This window comes from Garra rufa, chromosome 14 (genome assembly GCF_049309525.1).
Source record: "Garra rufa chromosome 14, GarRuf1.0, whole genome shotgun sequence".
Taxonomy (NCBI): Eukaryota; Metazoa; Chordata; class Actinopteri; order Cypriniformes; family Cyprinidae; genus Garra; species Garra rufa.
In genome coordinates this window covers 17,125,242-17,150,229 of record NC_133374.1, presented here as the reverse complement: position 1 = coordinate 17,150,229, position 24,988 = coordinate 17,125,242, and the positions used below count along the sequence as shown (strand labels likewise).

The 24,988-nt window shown below is 34.6% G+C and overlaps 2 protein-coding genes across 3 annotated transcripts in view; both read left to right on the top strand.

The window, feature by feature from the left end:
* The window catches only part of slc43a2a (solute carrier family 43 member 2a), a 37,989-nt gene extending 28,983 nt beyond the window's left edge, over positions 1-9,006 (top strand). Inside the window, exons 9-15 of one of the 2 annotated variants that reach the window (XM_073817753.1) lie at positions 374-517; positions 1,957-1,974; positions 3,353-3,479; positions 3,623-3,755; positions 3,996-4,069; positions 4,154-4,277; positions 6,379-9,006. In XM_073817753.1, coding sequence (XP_073673854.1) covers positions 374-517; positions 1,957-1,974; positions 3,353-3,479; positions 3,623-3,755; positions 3,996-4,069; positions 4,154-4,277; positions 6,379-6,540 — 782 coding nt within the window. In that variant the 3' untranslated portion in view covers positions 6,541-9,006. The remainder of the gene's footprint in view (positions 1-373; positions 518-1,956; positions 1,975-3,352; positions 3,480-3,622; positions 3,756-3,995; positions 4,070-4,153; positions 4,278-6,378) is intronic. The other variant, XM_073817754.1, reaches the window with a different exon arrangement.
* A 2,307-nt stretch (positions 9,007-11,313) lies between these two features.
* Positions 11,314-24,470, top strand: LOC141284992 (phosphatidylinositol transfer protein alpha isoform-like). The gene is made up of 12 exons (XM_073818025.1): positions 11,314-11,454; positions 13,373-13,403; positions 15,566-15,714; positions 15,840-15,931; positions 16,088-16,095; positions 18,116-18,190; positions 18,315-18,398; positions 18,464-18,541; positions 18,630-18,740; positions 18,913-19,035; positions 23,507-23,572; positions 23,644-24,470. The coding sequence occupies exons 1-11, from the start codon at positions 11,438-11,440 to the stop codon at positions 23,552-23,554; spliced, it is 816 nt and encodes a 271-aa protein (XP_073674126.1). The 5' UTR covers positions 11,314-11,437; the 3' UTR covers positions 23,555-23,572; positions 23,644-24,470.
* The last annotated feature ends 518 nt before the right edge of the window (positions 24,471-24,988 follow it).

Genomic DNA, 24,988 nt, shown 5'->3' with positions numbered 1-24,988 from the left:
CCTATACAGCGGCAAAAATAAGTCCATCAATAGCCCCGTGCTATATGCGCTCAGACAGTGTGCATATAGTGAAATGAGTTCTCTTTCGCTGCTTATTGCGTTTCAATGGCTTAAAATCACTTGTTTTTAAACCACAATGCTTAAAAACGCATGCAAATGATACGTTTTCGTGACCACGTAGCACAGCAATGTCATGTGAGCTTGTAACCGCGATAGAGGCGATCGGAAATTTCTACCGGTTGACAAATTTCTACCAGTTAATTGTGTCTACCGGTATATCACCCACCCCTACAGTGAACTATGAAATTTTGAACTATGAAATTTTCTATAATGAATAGTTTTTGACAATAGTTTTATTAAATGTGTTTTTCAGCCCAGTCCTTCATGCGCAGCATCTTTAGTCCCATATTTATGCTCAGCCTCATCACAATGTGTGTGACTCAGCTCCGTCTCATCTTCTACATGGGGGCCATGAACAACATTCTGGAGTCCCTTGCTGATGGAGACCTAAACAAAGGTATGCGTGTTCGACAAATACTCACAACATGCTGCCTAACAGGTTGTCTGATGCTTCAGGCTATTAGCTGTTTCTGTTGCTCAAACGCTGAATGTCATCTATGGAGCAGAGAGCAGCAGCTGGTTTCCAGAAGTAAAGGTTCCATTTGCTTTCTCCATAGAGAATTTTATTTTTGATAACATATATGAGCAATATTGCCATGACATTCACTGTGAGAAATACTTGAAGTGAAGTGAAACGGTGAAACGAAATGGTTGGAGTTCTGTTATTACTAGAATATTGCACGGCTGGCTCTCAAAGGTTCTCAGTCAATCAGATTTGAAGACCAAATATATACAGATGAAGTTAAAAGTGTACATACACGTACTCACATATTAATTATTTTACCAAAATAAGAGGGATCATACAAAATGTATGTTATGTTTTATTTAGTACTGACCTGAATAAGATATTTCACATAAAAGATGTTTATGACCCCTTTCAAAAGTTTACATACACTTGATTCTTAAAACTGTGCTGTTAACTGAATGATCCACTGTGAGTTGTTCATGAGTACCTTGTTTGTCCTGAACAGTTAAACTGCCCGCTGTTCTTTAAAAAATATCCTTCAGGTCTCACAAATTCTGTTGTTTTTCAGCATTTTTGTGTATTTGAACCCTTTCCAACAATGACTGTATGATTTTGAGATCCATTTTTTTTCACTAAGGACAACTGAGGGACTCATATGCAACTATTACAGAAGGTCCAAATGCTCACTGATGCATTAGAAGGAAACACGATGCATTAAGAGTCGGGGGTGAAAGCTTTTGATCAGAATGAAGATGTAAAAAAAAATCTGCAGCATCAATATAGTTGTCCCTCAGTTGTCCTCAGTGTGAAAAGAGAGATCTCAAAAATCATTCAGTTGTTTGAATTGTTGGATAGGGTTGAAATTCACAAAAATGCTGAAAAACCAAACAATCTGTTGGACCTAAAGGATTTTTCTGAAGAACAGCTGGCAGTTTAACTGTTCAGGACAAATATGTGACTCATGAACAACTATCACTAAAAAACAAAAAAAACAAAAAAAAAAAACAGCTGTGGATCATTCAGGTAACAACACAGTATTAAGAATCAACATTTGAAAGTGGTAATTTTTATAATCTAATCATAGCTTATTTTTAGAACATTCATGGCTTAGAACTCTTTAATGCCTATGGAGAAAATTAATGGAAAAAAAACTGCTAAAAAGCACTGTTGCGCTCTAGTCTATTCCTCTTACAGCTTCCTTTGTAAATGTTCTCTGATGCTACATGCAGTGATTGGCTGCCTAACGCTGTTAATCATGTGTTTAATATGTAGTCGGATGGCCACAGCAGGTTCACATTGCTAATTCCTTGCTGTCTGTCTTTTGTCCTCTGTTTGCACTCTCTGTCGTGCTGCTTGGTGTGTTTTTTCAGTGGAGAGGATGGAAATGGGTAAGACTACAGGCAAAATGAGATGCATTTTTGACTCACTCCTCTCACCCTACCCCCCACCAAGCTCCTTCCTCCCTCCTTCCTCCTCCACCTTTATTTGACATTGATTCATGTTGTCATGTAAAAGCATGAACCCCGGCCCTTGTTGGTTAGAGATTGACGTGATGCGTCTCAGTATAATGTCCATCCAAATCATTCATCTGTCCACCTAACCTTCAAAGAAACAAGTCACAAGTCGTTCTATGAAATGGGTACCTTTTCCATTTCTATATGCTGTAAATTTATGATTTTATACATGAGACAAATATGTGACCCTGGACCACAAAACCAGTCTTAAGTCGCTGGGGTATATTTGTAGCAATAGCCAAAAATACATTGTATGGGTCAAAATTATTGATTTTTCTTTTATGTCAAAAATCATTAGGAAATTAAGTAAAGATCATGTTACATTAAGATTTTTTTTGTAAAATTCCTACTGTAAACCTATCAAAATGTAATTTTTGATTATATGCATTGCTAAGAACTTAATTTGGACAACTTTAAAGGTGATTTTCTCAGTATTTTGATTTTTTGCACTCTTAGATTTCAGATTTTCAAATAGATGTATCTCGGCCAAATATTGTCCTATCCTAACAAACCATACATCAATAGAAAGCTTATTTATTGAGCTTTCATATGATGTATATATCTCAGTTTTGTAAAATTTAACCTTATGACTGGTTTTGTGGTCCAGGGTCACATATGTTTAAGTGTTAATAAATTTCATTGTTCAATCTTACGCTATACTGATACATTTTGGTTTTTAGAATTTTGTCCAGGTTTACAGTTGAGCTCAAAAGTTTACATACACCTTGCAAAATTTGATCTTGATCCACGGCTGTTTTTTTGTGGGGGTTTTTGAGTCCCTTGTTTGTCCTGAACAGTTAAACTGCCCAGTGTTCTTCAAAAGAAAATCCTTCAGGTCCCACAAATTCTTTGGTTTTTCATAATTTTGAAAATTTTGAAGACATTTTGACTTTGAGAATCAAGGTAAATTAACCTTTTTTTGTCTTCTGGGAAACATGTACATATCTTCTATAGCTTCTAAAGGGCAGTACTAAATGAAAAAATATGATATTTAGGCAAAATGAGAAAAATCTTCATTCTGTTCAAAAGTTTTCACCCCCTGCCCCTTTGAACCTTCTGTAATAGTTGCATATAAGTACCTCAGTTGTCCTCAGTCCTCAATAACTTTTGAACTCAACTGTATGTTTATAAAAATATCTGCACTACAGTAGCACATTATCAAATTTGCCATCATTTTTTTGTCCGAATGAACCTCTTTTTGGTGTAGTGACCTTTAAAACAATGTTAAAACCCAACTTTATTTCTCTTTCAGTGAGCACATACACATCTATCTTCGGGGTGCTACAGTTGCTGTGTCTCTTGACGGCCCCTGTGATTGGTTATGTTATGGATTGGAAGCTAAAAGAGTGTGAAGACGAAAATGAGAAACAAGTCGCAAAGTGAGTCCAACAATAAACCATTATGCTGCCTAATGCATCATTTTGACACTTACCGCCATCCAGTCCAACCCGTAATTATTATTTGATTACAAGTTTAATGTGGCATCGCATCTGTGTAATGCACTTATGGGGTTTCCCTTCAGGGATCCCACTCAGCCAAAGAAACGTGACAAACAGATCCAGAAGATCAGCAACGCCACCCGCGCGTTCATCTTCACTAATTTGCTGCTGGTTGGCTTTGGGGTGATCTGCCTGGTGCCCAATCTTCATCTACAGGTAACTGAGTGCAAAACATCAGTCTTGTTGCCTGCAGGACGATAAAGTACCCAATGGGAGAGAAAGTGGTGCAGAGGCACTCACATGTCACTGCAGCGGATGCATTGGGATGCAATAGCACAACAGCACCCCTTAGTGGCAGCACTGACTTGCTAGTCATTATTTATGCATTACCAAAAGTAGGGTTATTTTTGCTTTGGGGATGAACTGAGTAACCTTGGTTTCTTGTTTTCCTCCTAGATTTTGTCTTTTGTTTTGCACACCATTGTGAGAGGCTTCATCCACTCTGCGGTTGGCGGCTTGTACGCAGCTGTGTGAGTATGGCTTTGTGTTTTGGGTGTTGATTGGTGTTGCTTTTGATCATGGTTAAAGAACAATGGGGGTTTTTATGGGTGCAGGTATCCGTCTTCTCAGTTCGGCAGTCTGACAGGAATGCAGTCCCTCATTAGCGCACTTTTCGCATTGTTGCAACAGCCTCTCTTCATGGCCATGATGGGTCCACTGGATGGAGATCCACTCTGGGTGAGCAGACAGTCTGTAATACGGATAAGGAATAAAAATTCTGAGTTTTCTATTCATCAAAGAAACCTGAAAAACATTGTACTCAGCTGTTTTCAACAAAATAATAATCATAAATGTGTTTTGCACTGCAAATCTGAATATTTGAATGATTTCTGAAGTATCGTGTGACTGGAGTAATAATGCGAAAAATTGTCTTTGAAATCAGGAATAAATTACATTTTAAAATATATTCAAATAGAAAACAGTTACTTTAAAATAGTAAAATTATTTCAAAATTTTATTGTTTTTGCTGTACTTTGGCTTAAATACATACAGGCTTGATGAGCAGAAGACTTCTTTAAAAACACATTTACTGTTCAGTTTTGAGGGTTTTTTTTTTTTCAGAACTTTATATTCTGAGTTTTCTGTTCCTGCCACACAATAAAAAAGGTATCAAAGTAGCAATTACGAGATTAAAGTATCTAATAAAATATTTTGAGAGTATATTTTAGCCTATTGCACATACAAATGGCCTGGACAGCTTTCAAAATATGTAATTTCTATAGCGTAATACAAACAATATGTCTATTACAATAATGTGTTTTTCTCTTTTTGTTTCGCTCTTTAATGTGGCGTGACACTCAGATTAAGCAGTGTTTCGCTATATTTGTGTTTCGCTATAAAACTGATTTTAAAAGCTGCGACTTTATTCTCGAAACATTTAAACTTTATTCTTGTAATATCTACTTTATTCTCTAAACATTTTGACTTTATTCTCATAATTTTTACTTTATTCTCGTAATTTCGAAACATTTCAACTTTATCCTTGTAACATTTTATCTCTTAACATTTTGATTTTATTCTCAAAACATTTCGACTTTATTTTTGTAATTTTGATTTTATTCTCTAAATATTTCGACTTTATTCTCGAAACATTTCGACTTCATTTTCATAATTTTGACTTTGTTCTCGAAACATTTTGACTTTATTCTCCAAACATTTCAACTTTATTTTCAGAATTTTGACTTTATTCTCGAAATATTTAGACTTTATTCGTGTAACAGTATAAAACATTTCGACTTTATTCTCGAAACATTTTGACTTTGTTCTCGAAACATTTTGACTTTATTCTAGTAACATTTTGACTTTATTCTCCAAACATTTCAACTTTATTTTCATAATTTTGACTTTATTCTCGAAATATTTAGACTTTATTCGTGTAACAGTATAAAACATTTCGACTTTATTCTCGAAACATTTCAACTTTATTTTCATAATTTCGACTTTATTCTCATAACTTTTTGACTTTATTCTCGAAACATTTCAACTTTATTTTCATAATTTTGACTTTATTCTCGAAATATTTCGACTTTATTTGTGTAACATTTTTAAAACATTTCGACTTTATTCTCAAAACATTTTGACTTTATTCTCAAAAGATTTAGACTTTTTTTCATAATTTTGACTTTATTCTCGAAATATTTCGACTTTATTCGTGCAACAGTATAAAACATTTCGACTTTATTCTCGCAACATTTCGACTTTATTCTCGAAACATTTCGACTTTATTCTCATAACATTTTGACTTTATTCTCGAAACATTTAAACTTTATTTTCATAATTTCGACTTTATTCTCATAACATTTTGACTTTATTCTCCAAACATTTCAACTTTATTTTCATAATTTTGACTTTATTCTCGAAACATTTTGACTTTATTCGTGTAACATTATAAAACATTTTGACTTTATTCTCGAAATATTTCGACTTTATTCGTGTAACATTATAAAACATTTTGACTTTATTCTCAAAACATTTAAACTTTATTTTCATAATTTCGACTTTATTCTCATAACATTTTGAAAATTAGAAAACGCTGCCGTAGAATTGTGTGGTAAAAAGTTGCAATTAACTTTTTTTTATTCTATTGTGGAAATGGGCTCTATCTTCTGGTAAATTGACAGACCTCTTTCTGGTGACCAGACTTCTCCAATCATTAAACTCTGCCCCTTTTTTCATAATATATTTCACTTATATGTACATCACAATACGCAGAAAAAACACAATTTTAAGTTCAATCACCTTCAAATTGAAATTCAAGCTTTTGTGTCTTTCTGCATAGGTTAACGTGGGATTGCTGGTCCTGAGCATGCTTGGATTCTGCCTTCCCAGTTATCTTCTGTGCTATGGCAGGCGGCTGCGCCGAGAGAAGCAGGAGCGCGAAGAAGACCCCAAGATCTACGTCCAGATCAACAACGGCACAAACCCTGAGGCCTTTGTCTAACTGCAACGCACAAATGACAGCAGCTGGCATAGAGAGCAGGAAGAATGAGGATGGGAAATAAAAGAAGAGAACTGAAAAAACACCTCCCTGATCCCTCCTTCCGTCTGACACACACATCCAAGTATTTTCAACAGGCACATTACACTCAAACAGGCACAAAATACAGCCAAAGCAATTGAGAGTCTCACAATGTGCCACACAAACACACGTTTACACAGAAAAGACTGAATGGACACTGTGAAAGGCAGGTCTAGAAAAAAAAATGATGCCCTTGTCCTTGAAAGAGACAAGGACATCAAGACTTTACATACTGCCTGACAAGAAAAGAAGAGAAATGTCCTGTTTTCTTCATGTTTTGCTTTGATTTTGTGAATTTCACTCCACGACGATACAAAAGATGAAGCAGATTCAGTGAAATTCTCTCAGGTTTGAGGAAGCCTGATGACGCTTCCTGAACAGAGTATTACTACGTCACTAGTGTTCAGCTTTGTTGCCAAGCTTGTGTCAAACATTTGCATTTTTAGTAAACTGAAATGAAATCACTATGAACACTTTACGTTGCTCTCAGCTCATAAAGTGGCTGAAAAGCAAGACGAGGTCGAGGACCCTCCATTGCGGTTTGAAACTGGCAAACTACCTTAAAGCAGAACGATTCTGCGATTTTCATTGGAAGTGGGCAGATTTTAGATTTTAATCTCATACAGCTGATTTTAAAAGACTTTCGGACCATTGCATCTGAGGCTAATGTAACCTAAAGACAATTTTAGTATGAGAATTGTGCTATTATTTGCTTTGGCATGCAGATTCAGTACATATATGTACATATCAGTCCATTCAGAAGGTTGTAGAAGCCATGTGGGTCTTAAATGTTTGGATTAAGGCAGTATTGGCCTCACATTTTGATTAAGAGTGACTGATTTTCACCAGCAATACTACTCCACACCAATCACATCACACCTATACCACTTCCCCATGCAGTACTACTGGTTGAGCTTCACTTGTTATAGTGTTTTTTTCCTTATTGACTTATTCAGGGTGTTTCACTTTTTGAGTAATAATTCCTATCAGATCTATTCACCTGCAATATGATCCCTTCAAGCTTTGCTTCAAGCATTGAGGGGTATAAAATGAGACACGGTGTACTCTCGGTAAAGAGATTAGATGCCATTATCGTATATAAATATCTATATCTTGCACTACAGGGTTCATAATTACAGAGGTGCTTAGGTTAGCCATTACAGAGTATATGCGTTCTGCTCCAACCTCATACATACATGAAAACCATGTTAGCCATACAACATACAAGATATGTTCTCATTTAATTACGGTGCTTACTAGAATAGAAAAGCGAGAAGGTTTCCGCATTGATAAAGAAACCAAATACAGAATTTAGTTGGCTACTCAACCTTGTGGTGACTTGAATTGAACTCACAGCGATTACAAAAGGGAGACTTTTGAGACATGCTTGACAATCCCTTTGAAAACCCATATATTTGTAGCTTATAATGGGTTTCAGGCCAGTATTGTGCGAACTGAGCAAAATTGGGTCTGATATGTCACGTGACAGATGGGTATTTTCAGAAAACGGTGTGAAAAATGATGTAAAGTCAATCAAACAGCTTTGAAATCACTTTTCTTGATTCCAATGTTGATGTAGGTAATGTGTTTTGCATAAATCACTGAATATTTCTTGGCAAAACATTGATTTGAACATGTTAGATTAGGGATAAGTCAAATCCTCATTTACTTCAACAGTATTTTCGCTGTAAACTTATCCGAAATTATTTGTTTCTCCATATCTGAGAGACAAACACAGATGTTTGGATGAGTGACCTTATTTTCAGATTCACCCAGCAACATCCACTTATTGTGTTACACGTTTTGCGATTATTCGGTCAGAGCTGAGGCTAGACGTGAGGCCTGGATGGACTGCATTTGCTGGCTTGAACATGCCTGGATATTGCAAGTGAATTCCAATCTAAAGCGGTATTGTACTAAAGCGTAATGAATGTGAGAGTGAACCCGTTTGCTCTCAGAATGAGAGAAGTAGCACTTTTTCTCACTGCCATACCTTAAATTTTCATTCTTTATTCGAAAGTCACATTTTTTTTGTTTTAGATGTTGGCTTGTGATAGCCCATTGTACGTGTATGAGTGTGGAAAATGCCCATACGCGGAGATGTAAGAGGGAAGAGAAGTGGGAAAGATCAGCTTTAACACCAATGTTTTCTCTCTGTATTGTATTTTTGTTGAATACTTTGATTTTTCTACTCTGTAGTTTCTGTTTTTAGTTACGTGTATGTGTAAATAGCTTTTTCTCTATTTTTCTCTTTTTTTGTGGGCGTTTTACTGTATTCGGCTTTTGGTTTTCTTCATTCTATCACTATATAGCAACTTTTTTGAATAAATGTCTCAACAAAAGTATCAGATATATGAAAATAAATAAAAACAGATTAATTTGTATGAACGATTTGTTTTTGCATTTTTTTTTCTGGTTATGCATAAACCAAAAATTTTGAAGATTCAGTCCATTCGGAAAGTTGTAGTAGTCATACGGGTCTAAAGGGTTTGGATTGAGGTGGTATTTTACACTAACATTTGAGTTAAAACAGATCATTTGTATGAAATAGAAGGTTTCCACTAATGTCAGTTTGGCTAGTTATGGTTGTTTTTATCTGGTAATGCCTAAACTAAGATAACATGGCATTATGAACTGCTATTGAAGATCAATGTCAGTAAACAGTACAGTAGATGGCAGTGTTAGTTCATCTGAAGATTTTCTGAGAATTTATCTGCAGTTTTAGTAAGTGTTGCAAGGTAGGAGATTGGCCAACTATTTGAGCTGTTATATAGTATATACATAATATAATTATGTTGTATAATATATATATTTTTTATACACGAGTCAGACAAAATGAAACATAAAGACACTCTCAGAAATCCATATCAGTAACTGAGTGTCTGGCAAAGTTACTTTTAAATGTAATGCATTACAACACTGCTTTACTTCAAAGTGCATTATTTAGTTTTTTTGAAAAGTAATGCATTAAGTTATTTTTGCATTACTTTTTCTCACCTGCACTTGCTTGCTTGTTTTTAATGTGAAGAAATTCTATTTTTGGCAAAAGTAAAAGCCCCTTCACACCAAAAGGTAGTATTTTTCTTATTTGTATTGTTGAAATTGATCATTGAAGGTCGGCAGCGAAGACATAAAAGGGATTAAATACATATTTGTGTCATTTGACATTATTGCAGGTTGGCATATCACTGACTTTATTTATTTTGAGCAATACTGAATCAGTTTTTGTTCAAGTGAGATAAAGATGAGTAAATGCATGTTTGCATTTAGTCTAGATCTACAGTAAGCTTCATGCACACAATGTCTCCTTATTCCTGATTTCTCTCAAAATGGGGACAAGAGAGCTGTCAGTCAATAAATGAGAAAACAAAGTAACTGGCATTACTTATTTGCAATAGTAACTCACATATTTTGTTGTAAATGAAAAAGTAATGCATTATTTTACTTGTTATTTGAAAAAGTAATCTGATTACACTACCAGTCAAAAGTTTTTGAAATGTAAGATTTTTTTTTAAAGAAGTCTCTTCTGCTCACCAAGCCTGCGTTTATTTGATCCAAAGTACAGCAAAAACAGTATAATTGTAAAATATTTGTACTATTCAAAATGTTTTCTATTTGAATATATTTAAAATTGTAATTTTATTCCAGTCTTTAGTGTCACATGATCCTTCAGAAATCATTCCAATAAGACAAGATTAATAAGATTAATAATAATTTATAAACATTTATAAACATTATACACTATTCAAAAAGCTAAGAAGAGTATAGAAGAAATTAATCCTTTTATTTAGCAAGGATGCTTTAATTTGATCAAAGGCGATGATACAGACTTTTATAATGTTACAAAAGATTTCTACTTCAGATAAATGCTGTTCTTCTGAACTTTCTATTCATCAAAGAAACCTGAAAAAAAAAATCTACACAGCTGTTTTCAACATTATAATAACAATAGTTTTTGAGCAGCAAATCAGAATATTAGTATGATTTCTGAAGATAAATGTGACTAGAGGAACGATGCTAAAAATCCAGGTTTGAAATCACAGCAATAAATTACATTTTAAAAAATCTATTCAAATAGAAAACAATTTTATATAGTACAATTTGTTCACCGTTTTACTGTTTTTGCTGTACCTTGGATAAAATTAATTTAGGCTTGGTGAGCAGAAAAGTCTTCTTTAAAGAAACTTTTGACTGGTTACCCCGACACTGGTAACTGATACGATTTTCCGTGTTTATAAGTTGCGAGTTTAATATTTTATCAACTATAATAAGAGTAATACAGAAGAGGAGTACTGCATTTCACATGTGCTGAAGGTGAATTCACGTGGAATGGTGAAAGACTTGTTATCTGTGATCGTCACACTGACTGGAAAGTCAGGTCTGGAACAGGTCATGCTTAGATTTAAATAAAAAAACAGTTTCACACCCAAATCCCTCCTGTTGAAGTCTCATCCTAAATGTAAAACCAGCGTAACAAGAACATCTACCTGACATCCATTTGGACGCACAGTCAGTTTTGTAAACCTGTACGTGTGCTGTTTGCGTGCGTGTTAAATATCTGGCCAGGGTGTGGCGCAACGTTCTATGCTCGGCTCTTAACCAATCAGATTCGCTCCTGGACGGCTTTTCAAGCTAGTGGGTGTGGTTGCCGTGACGACGCGGCGCTCCTGTCGACATCTTTCAGGAAATGAATTTAAAGAAATGAGAAATCCAGGAACTTGAACCTAAACGAGTCACGGCGGGGAGGACCGAAGCGTCGAAAAATAAACTCTGTTTAAGCTAGTTTGAATGTTGGGCAAGCGGAGGAGAAGGAGATAACATGTTAATAAAGGAATTGTAAGTATTTTAGTAAGTTTGAACTGATCTGAAGTTTTGATCTCGGGCTGAACTTGACTTATGGACGCGTGCTTGGTAACTTTCACCGGCTGCTTCCTAATGAAGTGGATTCATGTTGACTTTTGACTAATACATATTTTTTTATCGATGTGTTAATTAACGTTAGGTTATCAAATAATCTGAAGTTTAATCTACAGTCCTGTTTCGGAATATATTATTAATGTTATTGATATTCCAGTCAGTCTACATGAGCAGTTATAATGAGTCATCAGTTTATTTACTTTACAAACTGAAAGAAAAAGGCGTAACGTTAACGTTACGTTACCTTTCTTAAGTTAAAAACTGTTGAAGTTACAAACTGCAGGTAAGTTAGTATGAATGTGATTGTCACATGCTACCTTTCCGCCGGTCACGCGTCATAATGCACCGTTGTGCACGTCATAGTGCACTTTGAGACTTAAACTTGCTGTTGCATATACATTTTTTTTAAATAGTCTTGTAACCATATTATGACATTAGTGTTTACATAACAAGCAAAATGAATCCTACCTAAGGTAAATGAGCTGTAAAGTATTACATTAGACCGAGTAGACGTCCCTACGTTGACGTATTGATGATGTCATGTCATTATTTACTATCATAATGCTTTTTATGAATGCTTTTTTTGTTTTAATTCGACAACATCATGGAAAACCTGAGAATTATCAGAGGATTTTAAAATATCTGAGGGGTTTAAAATGTGAGAAATAATCCTGGTTTTAAAAGATTAGTGTGCATTTGTTCAACAGTTTTAACTGTTTATTTTGTGGTGCTTGGTTGTAATAATCTTTTCTGGAGATTTAATTATTTTCAGTATGCATACATCTACTTTTTTTTTGTTAACTATGGGTTGTGGCCTGATGTTTTACCCACATATGTGACCCTGGACCACAAAACCAGTCATAAGTAGCATGGGTATATTTGTAGCAATAGCCAAAAATATATTGTAGTGGTCAAAATGTTTTCTTTTATGCCAAAAATCATTAGGATGTTAAGTAAAGATCATGTTCCATTAAATATTAAGTAAGTTTCCTATTGTAAATGTATCAAAACTTAATTTTTGATTAGTAATATCCATCGCTAGGAACTTCATTTGGACAACTTTCAAGGTGATTGTCTCAGTATTTAGATTTGTTTTTAGTTTTTTGTTTTCAACTAGTTGCATCTCTATCCTAACAAAACATACGTCAATAAAGAGCTTATGCCTCATTAGATGATGTATAAACCTCAAAAGGTTGAATAACGCACGATTTGTTATATATATTGATGTATGATTTGTTAGGATAGTACAATATTTGGTTGAGATGCAAACATTTGTAAATCTGGAATCTGAGGGTGCAGATCGACTTTAAAGTTGTCCAAATGAAGTTCTTAACAATGCATAATAATAATCAAAAATTAAGTTTTGATTATTTATAGTAGGAAATGTACAAAATATCTTCATGGTAACATGAAATTTACTTAACTTCCTAATTATTTTTGGCAAAAAAGGAAAATCGGCCATTTTAACCGTGCTACTTAAGACTGGTTTTGTGGTCCAGGGTCATATATATGTAGTATAGTATTGTATTTTGAGACCACTCGATGACTTTAACCCATTATGAAACATATTATCAGAGCATTACTGTGTCATGATTGCAAAGTGACATGTCAGGTTACTGAATAAGCAACACCAGTTATTAATAATTAAAGTGCTCTGTTGTTTACAACATTAAGATTATTATTGCAGTTGTCTTCAAATGGTAAAAAAGGCTCGTTGCCATTCCCAGAGGATACCGAGGTCTCAAAGAAGTAAATGTGATTGAATGAATGAAAAGAGTTCAAAGGTGACCATGTTGTTTTTGCTGACTCAGTGGGTTTTCTTTTCTTTGTCTTTCAGTCGGATCGTCCTGCCAATTTCTGTTGAAGAGGTATGTGCTTCTGTATGGTTTATATTATTGAAATGTCTAGTCATAATTTGAAAGAGACTCACGGATATGTTTTTGGTATAATTCTTCCATTACTCCAGTTTTCCGGTCTCCGCCCAGTTTTTTCGGATGGGCTGGACAGTTTAGACGTTGAAATGATGAGCTGAAACAAACAGTCTGAGGTTTGTGGGAAAGTGGCCTAGTTAACTGCAAACCTGTATGTAGCAGACAAGGACAGACTGTAATTAATTGTAACCTGAAACCGAGCTTATCAGACTTTATCTAGTGTACTATCTTTGCTCTAGCTTACTAAGCAAAGGCTGAATTTGTTTTGTCCCTGTCATTTCTTGCCCTCTCTGTTGCAGTATTTGTTGGTGTAAGCTGGGGTGTTTCTACCCTGCATATTTGATTGACTTGTTCTGTATCTGTTGTGCTTGAATAAGAAATCATTGTTGAAGAAGTCAGTTGTTATCGTCTAAATGGTGGTTTGACGTGTGTAGTTGCATTCCATTCTTTTCATCTGGGTGACAGGCCATATAATATACTGATGGAGAATTAAACTACAATTTAATTATACAACCAGCTGAAACAGGAAGCACCTATAGGATGTTACATTGTTGAAGCTGGTTTTGTAGACATTACAGAGTGTAGATGCAGTCATAGGGCAAGGGCTGTTGGGAGCTGCATGACTCAGTTCTGTCAGGAAGTCAGTAATTTATACTGGTTAAATTAAAAATAAGTATAATTATGAAAATATAATGAAGCTTTTGACTGCGCAGAATTTCAGTTGCTCAATATTGGTTACTGGCCGATGTTTGAGTTTCCTTTAATCTGTATACACCTATCAAAAGTTTTTTTTTTTTTTTAGAAGAAGTCTCTTCTGCTCACCAAGCCTGCATTTATTTGATCTAAAGTACAGCAAAACAGTGACATTTTGAAATATTTCTAAATTTTCACTACATTTTCAGCATAATTATTCCAGACTTTAGTGTCACATGATCCTTCAGAAATCATTCTAATATGGATTTTTGAAGGACCATGGGACTAGAGTAATGATGCTAAAAGTTCAGCTTTGAGATCACAGGAATAAATTACATTTTAAAATATATTCAAATAGAAAACCGTTATTTTAAATAGAAAGAATATTTCAGAATATTACTGTTTTTGCTGTACTTTGAATCCAATAAAAAGACTTTTTTAAAAACCAAAAAAGCCTACTGTTTTTTTGTTTGGTAGTGTAATCAATGTTTGTGCATGCTTTATATATTATATTTATATTACTATACATTTTTCATATTGTGCATTTTTGTAATGCCTAAATTTACTTGCAACAAGTACATTACTGATTTGGTTTATTTAGACACAAATAGTGTAAATTTAAAGATCTGCCATTTATCAGTTATTAATCACTATCTAAAAATTATTGCCAGAACGTTTCAGTCTTTTTTTAGAGCTGCAAAATGATTAATCATGAATAATTGATTCAAAATAAAAGTGTAATAAAAAAAAAATATTTATGCATGTGTATATACATACATGTACATAGTAAATATACACAGTACACACACATAGTATGTAAACAAACTTTTATTTTGAATCGGTTAATCGTTTTGCAGCTCTACGTTTTTTGTTACTGCACATTAAAATTTGAATGTCTTCATTCATATGTAGCATTTAAAATTATTTTTATTGTTTTTAGTGTTGTGTTTTTTTTTAATGTAAAAATGGTATTGATTTGATTGGTTTTATGCCATAACAATAAAATTATCGGTTGAAAATAATATTTAGAATGTGTATTCAAAGTCTGCAAAACTGCTAGAATATTTTTCAACTCCTGCTGTTTATAGTCTTGGGCAGAAGCTGGTTAGAGTTGGAGAACTAAAGATGCACATACATTTTCTGGAAGCAAGCATTAGACAGCAGTTTCCCTCTTTTCTATCATCAGATTATAGGGTTGAACACTTCCTCTATAATTGTGTCAGTTTGTTTATGGCACACCAGCCTGTATATGGCTATTTGTCTATGCAGATGTTAAACCAGCTCTCAAATGCACAACTTGGCCGAATACATTTACTTTTAGTGTGTTTTTGTTTGTCATTAACACATGTTTTCATACTGTAGTTTGCATATGACCAAGTGAATTAACATTATCCTCTCATCTGCAGTACCAGGTAGGTCAACTGTACTCAGTAGCAGAGGCCAGTAAGAATGAGACGGGCGGTGGAGAAGGGGTGGAGGTCTTGAAAAACGAGCCCTATGAGAAAGAGGATGGAGAGAAAGGACAGTACACGCACAAGATCTACCACTTGCAGAGGTAATATTTATAACATTAATTATTCAGTAATGTGCTCTGTACTGCAGTGCCTTGGAATGATCATTTGAAGAAAATTCTTAATAGTTCATAGTCTGTATTTCACAGTTTCTGTCTGTCTTATGCAGTAAAGTGCCAACTTTTGTACGGTTACTGGCCCCTACATCTGCCCTGAGTATCCATGAGAAGGCCTGGAATGCTTATCCCTACTGTCGCACAGGTACCGGCCACAGTAGCACAGATTTACTGAATATACAGCAACTGTACATTCATACATGATTCATCTATTAAACACAACTTATGGGAATGATGAAATTCACATCTGTGCTTTTCCTATTTTTTTATGTGCTCCCTACATCATCATTCATCACTCCAGTTCTTACGGTGAGTGTATGAGACACCAGTATGTAATTAAATAACACATTTTATTTTCATATCACTCTTAATAATCAGCATGGACAATTGTTTATTAAATATAAACAGGTTTTATTCTAAAATATGCTCACCAAGGCTGAATTTATCTGGTTAAAAATAAAGATTTTTGTAAAATATATTTATTATTTAAAATACGTGGTTTCTATTTGAATATACTTTAAAATATTATTTATTCCTGTGATTGTTAAGCTGAATTTTCAGCAGCCATTACTCCAGTCTTCAGTGTCACATGATTCTTCAGAAATCATTTTGATAAGCTGATTTGGTGCTTAAGAAACATTTCTTATTATCAGAGTTGAAAACATTTTTTGTTCTTATTTTTTGTGGTAACAGATTTGAAGAGAAAGTTCAAAAGAACAGCATTTATTCAATTCAATTCAAGTTTATTTGTATAGCGCTTTTCACAATACAAATCGTTGCAAAGCAGCTGTACAAAAATGTAGGCTACTATAATATATTTAGTAGCTTGTTAGTGGTGACTACTGTATGTTAAGTCGATGTACATATGATATAAATATTAAAAATAATAATGGTGTAGTGATTATGTGTTGCAATTAAACTTGTAGAAAATTTGTGTAGTGCTGGATGTTGTTTCAAGGCTGGCATCATCAGCGGTCCTCTGAGGGGTTGTCATCATCTCTTCTTGGGTATTCTGAATCCAGACTGAATCTTGTGTAGTTCCTAGTTACCACGGGATGGAAATCCCGTGGCAGAAACAGAGAAACAAATAGAGAAATAATTAGCATAGCTGCTGTTCCAACCAAGCAAAAATTATGTGTTTAGCCCAAGCTGAAGAATGTTGATGTGCATTTGATCAGATGTAACTGAAGTACAATGTTATGAGATTCATTATGTGAATGCTTGGCTAAAGAGATGAGTCTTTAATCTAGATTTAAACATAGAGAGTGTGTCTGAACCCCGAATGTTATCAGGAAGGCTATTCCAGAGTTTGGGAGCCAAATGTGAAAAGGCTCTCCCAACTTTAGTGGACTTTGCTATCCTAGGTACTACTAAAAGTCGGGAGTTTTGCGACCTTAGGGAGCGTGAGGGATTGTAGCGTAGTAGAAGACTAGTTAGGTATGCAGGAGCTAAACTATTAAGGGCCTTATAGGTAAGAAGTAGTATTTTGTAAGTGATACGGAAGCTAATAGGTAGCCAGTGTAGAGACCGTAAAATTTATATCATATGTAAATTCTTTGTAACATTATAAATGTCTTTACTGTCACTACTGATCAATTTAATGCATCCCTGCTGAATAATAGTGTTAATTTCTTTTAAAAAATACTAAAGGATCCTAGACTTGTGAACAGTAGTATGTATGGATCGACCATTATGTGACCCTGGACCTCAAAAGCAGTCTTAAGTAGCAAAGTATATTTGTAGCAGTAGTCAAAAATACATTGTATGGGTCAAAATTATAATTTTTTTATTTTATGCCAAAAATCATTAGGATATTAAGTAAAGATGATGTTCCAAAAAGATATTTTGTAAATTTCCTACTGTAAATATACTGTATCTTACTGTAAGTATTAAAAATTTTTTTTTTGTTGCACCCTCAGATTCCAGGTTCAAATAGTTGAATCTCAACCAAATATTGTTATATCCTGACAAACCATAAATCAATTGAAAGCTTTTTTATTCACCCTTATGACTGGTTTTGTGGTCCAGGGTAAAAATATTTATTTTTCAGGACTGATTACCATACCGATAATTACAGTTAAAGTAGACCGATAACTGATATTTTGAACCAATGTCTGCTGAAAAAAAAAAAGAAAATTCATGTCAAAATATATGCATAACAAGGGGTCTGACAGAAACTTTCTTTAAATGCTTTTAAATTATTTTATCTGCAAATCGTTTTGAAAATGACCGATACCGATAACCATAAAAATGCTTAATATTGGTGCCGATAATCGGCCAGGCTATATATCAATGTCTATATATCAAATCTATTGTGTGTGTTTTATAGAATGAGTACATGAAGGACAATTTTCTTATCATGATTGAGACGTGGCACAAGCCTGACCTTGGTGACCAGGACAATGTGAGTAGACGGCTGACATTATACAGATAAATGCACATCATAATTTAATTACACTGCAAGAAATCAATATTAAATTATAACCGGTAACTAACCATGCCCTTTCTGTTTATTTTGTATTTTGAAGGTTCATAAGCTTGACCCTGAACAGTGGAAGAAGGTTGAGGTGGTACACATTGACATTGCTGACAGGTCTCAGGTGGAAGCTAAGGTAAAGAAAACTAAGTTTTTACTTTAGATGATTAGACTTTAGGAATGCTGACATTTTCTTTACAGGACTACAAACCAGATGAGGATCCAGCTACATTTAAATCACAGAAGACTGGTAGAGGGCCATTAGGACCTGACTGGAAGGTGTGTTTGGTTTCACATTTTGTTTTTAGATAAATATCTCCAGTGTTTTTGTAAATGAGTTAATCTCATTTGTTTCTGTGTGTTGCAGAAAGAACTTCCTAAGAAGACGGACTGCCCTCACATGTGTGCCTATAAACTAGTCACAGTCAAGTTCAAGTGGTTTGGCCTGCAGAATAAAGTGGAGAGTTTCATTCACAAGGTATGAAACTCCTCATGCTGTGTTTAGTGTGACTCACTGTATCAACCAAATGTTCATTATAACATCACAGAGGTGTGGTTTAGAAAGATAAACAGTTAGTGTTTGTTCAGTGTTAGTCTAATTTTAATGCAGTGACTCGTGAAACATTAGTGTTTGTTTGGTTTTACTTCAGCAAGAGAAGCGTCTGTTCACCAGCTTCCACAGGCAGCTCTTCTGCTGGTTAGACCGATGGATCAATCTGACCATGGATGATATCCGTCGCATGGAGGAGGAGACGCAGAAAGAACTCGATAATGTAAGTTCAACTTTTCAACTTTCAGCGTTTTTTAAATTTTAAAAAAAAATTTTAATCATTGAGAAGTGAAGACCGTTTACAAAAATGATTTATGATGGTCACAGGTAGGGTAAAAACAATAGCACTATTTATTGCAAAAATATTAAATTTTCCTCAATAAAACAATAACAAGAGTTCGATAAAAGTTCAGGATAATGTTTATGTGCCAAAAGCGAAACAAAACAGTGCTACTCATTTGAACTGCGTCACACAAACTAATGGATGAAACCTGCTATGATTACTTACAAAGCATTAATTTGATTTAAACTTTATTTGATTTAAAAGGACTTCATAATATTCACACAAGCAGTTCATAAAGGACATAATTATATTAGCCCTACAGTTACAGCATGAAAAGCTATTACATTTTACATTTACCTATTTTATCTCACAATTCTGACTTTTTTTCTCGCAAATGCAAGTTTATATCTCCTAGTTTAGACTTTATAACTTGATTTAACTCAAACAGTAGCGAGTTTGTCCATTCTGAGGGGAAAAAGCCATTAAGTGTGGGATGTAAGCTGAAAAAAGAGAATAAGTCGATTTTTCGCATGAGAATTGTGAAAGGGAATTGTAAGAATAAAGTCCGAATTTCGAAATCATTGAAATGTACCTTTTTTATTCTTAATTTTATGGTTTCCATAGACTGCCACTTGAAAACTAGCTTTTTTTGGCCACCGAATAGGCTTTGCCCACAAAAACGTCATCACTGTTTGCAAACACAGAATTGGTCTACACTAAATGTGTTTACACTATTGTTTTTCATAGAAATAAAATCAAAAGTTACATTATTACCAATAAAGTTACATTTTTTGAGGTGCTATATGTGTGGTTTTAACTGTGGTTTTCATTATCTAAATTTATGCTACTGTGGATTGCAATGGCTAATTTTTAATAAAACTTAAATAATCGGAATAATTAAATTTCACTATATTAAAATGTTGTTACAGTTTTCACAGATGTTACGGTTTTTGATAATGAACATAAATGTACGACTGTCAACTGCATTTCTAAGAGACAAAGAATGTAATATTATTAATATTGGAGCTTGCATTGCAAACTATGCTAAAATGTGAGTCATCAAAGTCAGGCAAAACAAACCTGTTTTGCAATTTGAAAATCATCAGAACATGCTGATACTAAAACTTAATTTTTCTATTAAGGTATTTATTTTGTTAAGGAAGAATGACTAGAAAAATGTGAAGAAATCAAAAACGTGAAGTGTCTGTCACGTTCTGACCATAAAGAGTAGTTTAAAACCACAATTATTGGTCAACAACTTTCACCTAGGAAAAAGTGTGAGAATTTTTTTGGCCTTATTTCCCAGCCCTAGTCACAAGTTTTAAAATAAGATACAGTACGGCCTTATTGTTAACTAAAACTATTATAAATAGTTTTTTTTTAGTTGAAGTAAAGCTAAAATATAATATAAATATTCAAAAAAATACTTAAAAGCATTAAGCTAAAACTGAAATAAAAAATTGGGCTCATTTGAAAAAAAAAGTAAATTAACTAAATTAAGAACTTAATTTAAATGAAAACTGAAAATATAAAAGAGTAATGCACTAAAGATCCTTGATGATGCTAACATTGGTAAGAGGAGTCATTTAATCAGTGTTTGATTTAGAGATTCACTGATATTCAAGTTTTGGGTGATACCGATAAGCTGATAATTAGTTTAATATTGTGACTAATTCATACATAGATATTAGAATTTATACTGTTTGTGTCTAAATACTAAGGCTGGGTTTTGACACAAGCTTGTGATTCGATTTTCTATTTGATTCAATATACAGTCGTGGCCAAAAGTTTGGAGAATTACATAAATATTGGAAATTGGAAAAGTTGCTGCTTAAGTTTTTATAATAGCAATTTGCATATACTCCAGAATGTTATGAAGAGTGATCAGATGAATTGCATAGTCCTTCTTTGCCATGAAAATTAACTTAATCCCGAAAAAAACTTTCCAATGCATTTCATTGCTGTTATTAAAGGACCTGCTGAGATCATTTCAGTAATCGTCTTGTTAACTCAGGTGAGAATGTTGACGAGCACAAGGCTGGAGATCATTATGTCAGGCTGATTGGTTAAAGATGGCAGACTTGACATGTTAAAAGGAGGGTGATGCTTGAAATCATTGTTCTTCCATTGTTAACCATGGTGACCTGCAAAGAAATGCGTGCAGCCATCATTGCGTTGCATAAAAATGGCTTCACAGGCAAGGATATTGTGGCTACTAAGATTGCACCTAAATCAACAATTTATGGGATCATCAAGAACTTCAAGGAAAGAGGTTCAATTCTTGTTAAGAAGGCTTCAGGGCGAAAGAAAGTCCAGCAAGCGCCAGGATCGTCTCCTAAAGAGGATTCAGCTGCGGGATCAGAGTGCCACCAGTGCAGAGCTTGCTCAGGAATGGCAGCAGGCAGGTGTGAGCGCATCTGCACGCACAGTGAGGCCAAGACTTTTGGAAGATGGCCTGGTGTCAAGAAGGGCAGCAAAGAAGCCACTTCTCTCCCAAAAAAACATCAGGGACAGATTGATCTTCTGCAAAAAGTATGGCGAATGGACTGCTGAGGACTGGGGCAAAGTTATATTCTCCGATGAAGCCTCTTTCCGATTGTTTGGGGCATCTGGAAAAAGGCTTGTCCGGAGAAGAAAAGGTGAGCGCTACCATCAGTCCTGTGTCATGCCAACAGTAAAGCATCCTGAGACCATTCATGTGTGGGGTTGCTTCTCATCCAAGGGAGTGGGCTCACTCACAATTTTGCCCAAAAACACAGCCATGAATAAAGAATGGTACCAAAACACCCTCCAACAGCAACTTCTTCCAACAATCCAACAACAGTTTGGTGAAGAACAATGCATTTTCCAGCACGATGGAGCACCATGCCATAAGGCAAAAGTGCTAACTAAGTGGCTCGTGGACCAAAACGTTGACATTTTGGGTCCATGGCCTGGAAACTCCCCAGATCTTAAAACTTGTGGTCAGTCCTCAAGAGGCAGGTGGACAAAAAAAAAACCCACTAATTCTGACAAACTTCAAGAAGTGATTATGAAAGAATGGGTTGCTATCAGTCAGGATTTGGCCCAGAAGTTGATTGAGAGCATGCCCAGTCGAATTGCAGAGGTCCTGAAAAAGAAGGGCCAACACTGCAAATACTGACTCTTTGCATACATGTCATGTAATTGTCGATAAAAGCCTTTGAAACGTATGAAGTGCTTGTAATTATATTTCAGTACATCACAGAAACAACTGAAACAAAGATCTAAAAGCAGTTTAGCAGCAAACTTTGTGAAAACTAATATTTGTGTCATTCTCAAAACTTTTGGCCACGACTGTAGATAATATATCAGGTACAGTACGTGCCAAATTTTCTCAAGGAAAGAAAAAAATCTGCCAAGTAATGCTGTAAAATATATATGAGAGTCAGTTGCTGCTACATTACCATAATATTCTATAATATTGTACATTTTATTGTAATATTGTATTATAATGTACAGTATGAAAAAAATACTTTGGCTTAATACTCATTTTGAAGTTTGCAAAAGATTACATTGAACAGTTTGAAGTTATTAATAGTCAAATTAAAATAAACTGGCATATTTAAATATTCCAATATTAAAGGAGAAGTTCACTTCCAGAACCAAAATTTACAGATAATTTTTTCACCCCCTTGTCATCCAAGATGTTCATGTCTTTCTTTCTTCAGTCATAAAGAAATAATTTTTTAAGGAAAACATTTCAGGATTTCTGTCCATATAGTGGACTTCTATGGTGCCACCGAGTTTGAACATGCAGTTTCAAAGGGCTCTAAATGATCCCAGCTGAGAAAGAAGGGTCTTATCTAGCAAAACGTTTGGTTATTTTTTTTTTTTCTTCTTCTCAACTATGTATTCTAGTTCATGACAGTTAGGGTATGTCGAAAACCCCCCATCTAATTTTCTTCCTACATCACTGTTTCTTCCTTTTTTTTGTAAAGGGCGATTGATGATCTTTGCACTTTCACTGGGTCGGTACTTCTGCAGTGATGTAGGACGATTTTGATGTTGGAGGAGAAAATTAGATGGGAGTTTTTCGACATACCCTAAGCATAATAGCATTTGAGGTAAAGAAGTATATAAATGTCAGATTGTTTTAAAAATAACCGATCGTTTTATTTTCCATCGTTGAAGCCCTTTGAAGCTGCATTTAAACTGCATTTTGGAAGTTCAAACTCTCAAGCAGCATAGAAGTCCGCTATATGGAGATAAATCCTGAGATGTTTTCCTCAAAAAACATAATTTCTTTACAACTGAAAAAATAAAGACATGAACATCTTGGATGACAAGGGGGTGAAAAAATTATCTGTACATTTTTGTTCTGGAAGTGAATTTTTTTTTCTTTAATAATCCAATACTGACAATTCTAAAATTGTCTTTTTTTCTACCATAGATGCGAGAGAAGGATCCAGTGAAAGGGATGTCTGCCGCAGACGAGTGAGATGCTGCGGCTGATACCGTGAGTATAGCTTCCCTGTTTAATTACAATTTTCTTTATTTAATTATTTATTTTCATATTTGTATTTTCAGTTCAGCTGTTTCCTAGTATTGGAGTCTCTGCAGTATGATGGGCTGCTCTCTGTCTTCATGTTTCACTCCAGTAGTTTTCTCTTCTCTTCACATCTGCACCCAGGACATCCCATCCAGAGGTGTTTCTTACACTAATAAATGGCAACATGTTTTTTTTCAGCCCATGTTTCTGTCTTATGTCTATCAACTTTTATTTTGAAAGTGTCTCAAATGTTTACCCAGCTTTTTTTTTTTTTTTTTTTTTTAACAAAATTGACCGACATCAGCACTTGTGTTTAAATATCCCCTCACTACCTGCATCACCAGCATGTTAACATGTTTACATGTTTCTCTAACTGATGTTTCCAACCTTGATGTATTTGCTGCAGGTTTAGTTTTTTTATTTGTACAAGATGAAGCTGCCTCATGACAAATCATCATGAGTTTTTGGTATTAGCGGGTTGCAGCTGACCCATTGTTACTCATAAGCCACTTTTCTCAGGACTTTTTGTAGATTTGGAAAAAGGACTGAATTCTAATGTGGTAATACCAGGTTTACAGTAATGACGTAACAATCTTGCTTTAGTTCAGCTAAATTTCCACACAGGGTCTAGGGCGTTAAATATCATGTTGAGTAGGAAATGTATTAGCCCATGTTTCGAGCTATGCATTGTGCCTCTGTCATACGAGGCTTATGAACTGTATTCAAACGTTTCAATGGTATTCTGCTGTTCTGTTCCACTTTCTCCTTAAGGCTCTGTGTGTTTATTGGGCTCGGATACAATGTAATACTCGTTTCATAATTATGACTTATGAACTGATAATGATATTAAAAAGAATTTATATTACTTCTGTCTGTAGTATTTATTCACTGGTCCTTTGTAGCAAGTGGAGATATTTAGCAAATGTAAAGTCTTTGTAGTCATTTTTTTCCCTCCTCACATGGATAAGTTTTAGGTAAACAGATTTAAGGGTTTACTTGGGGTTATTGTATTTATGTCCAGCTTCCAGCATTCACTGAATAACTATTATGCGTTGACTGACAGCTTATATTTACCAATTTACAAGTTTAAAGTACACTTACAATAGTCTAAACAATGAGTCAGCAATGTAGAGAAACTAAACTCCACCAGCAATGGATACTTAGCAGCAGGGTTGCCAGGTTTTCACAACAAAAATCACCCAATTCCTACATAAAACTAGCCCAAAAGTAGCCCAATCGTGTTTTAAAAGGGGTCCCCCATTAAAAATAACACAACAAAACCCACCCAATTGCTACTCAAAAAGTAGCCCAATCATGTTTTGTGGGGGGTCCCCCATTAAAAATTGCGTTTGGGGGGTGAAATACAAATTTTTTTTTTTTTTT

Bases quoted from the DNA above. Each gene is read 5' to 3' on its own strand.
- LOC141284992 (XM_073818025.1), top strand. The intron at 18,191-18,314 runs GTGAGTAGACGG...TGTATTTTGAAG, and splicing joins ACCTTGGTGACCAGGACAAT to GTTCATAAGCTTGACCCTGA. The intron at 18,741-18,912 runs GTATGAAACTCC...GTTTTACTTCAG, and splicing joins TGGAGAGTTTCATTCACAAG to CAAGAGAAGCGTCTGTTCAC.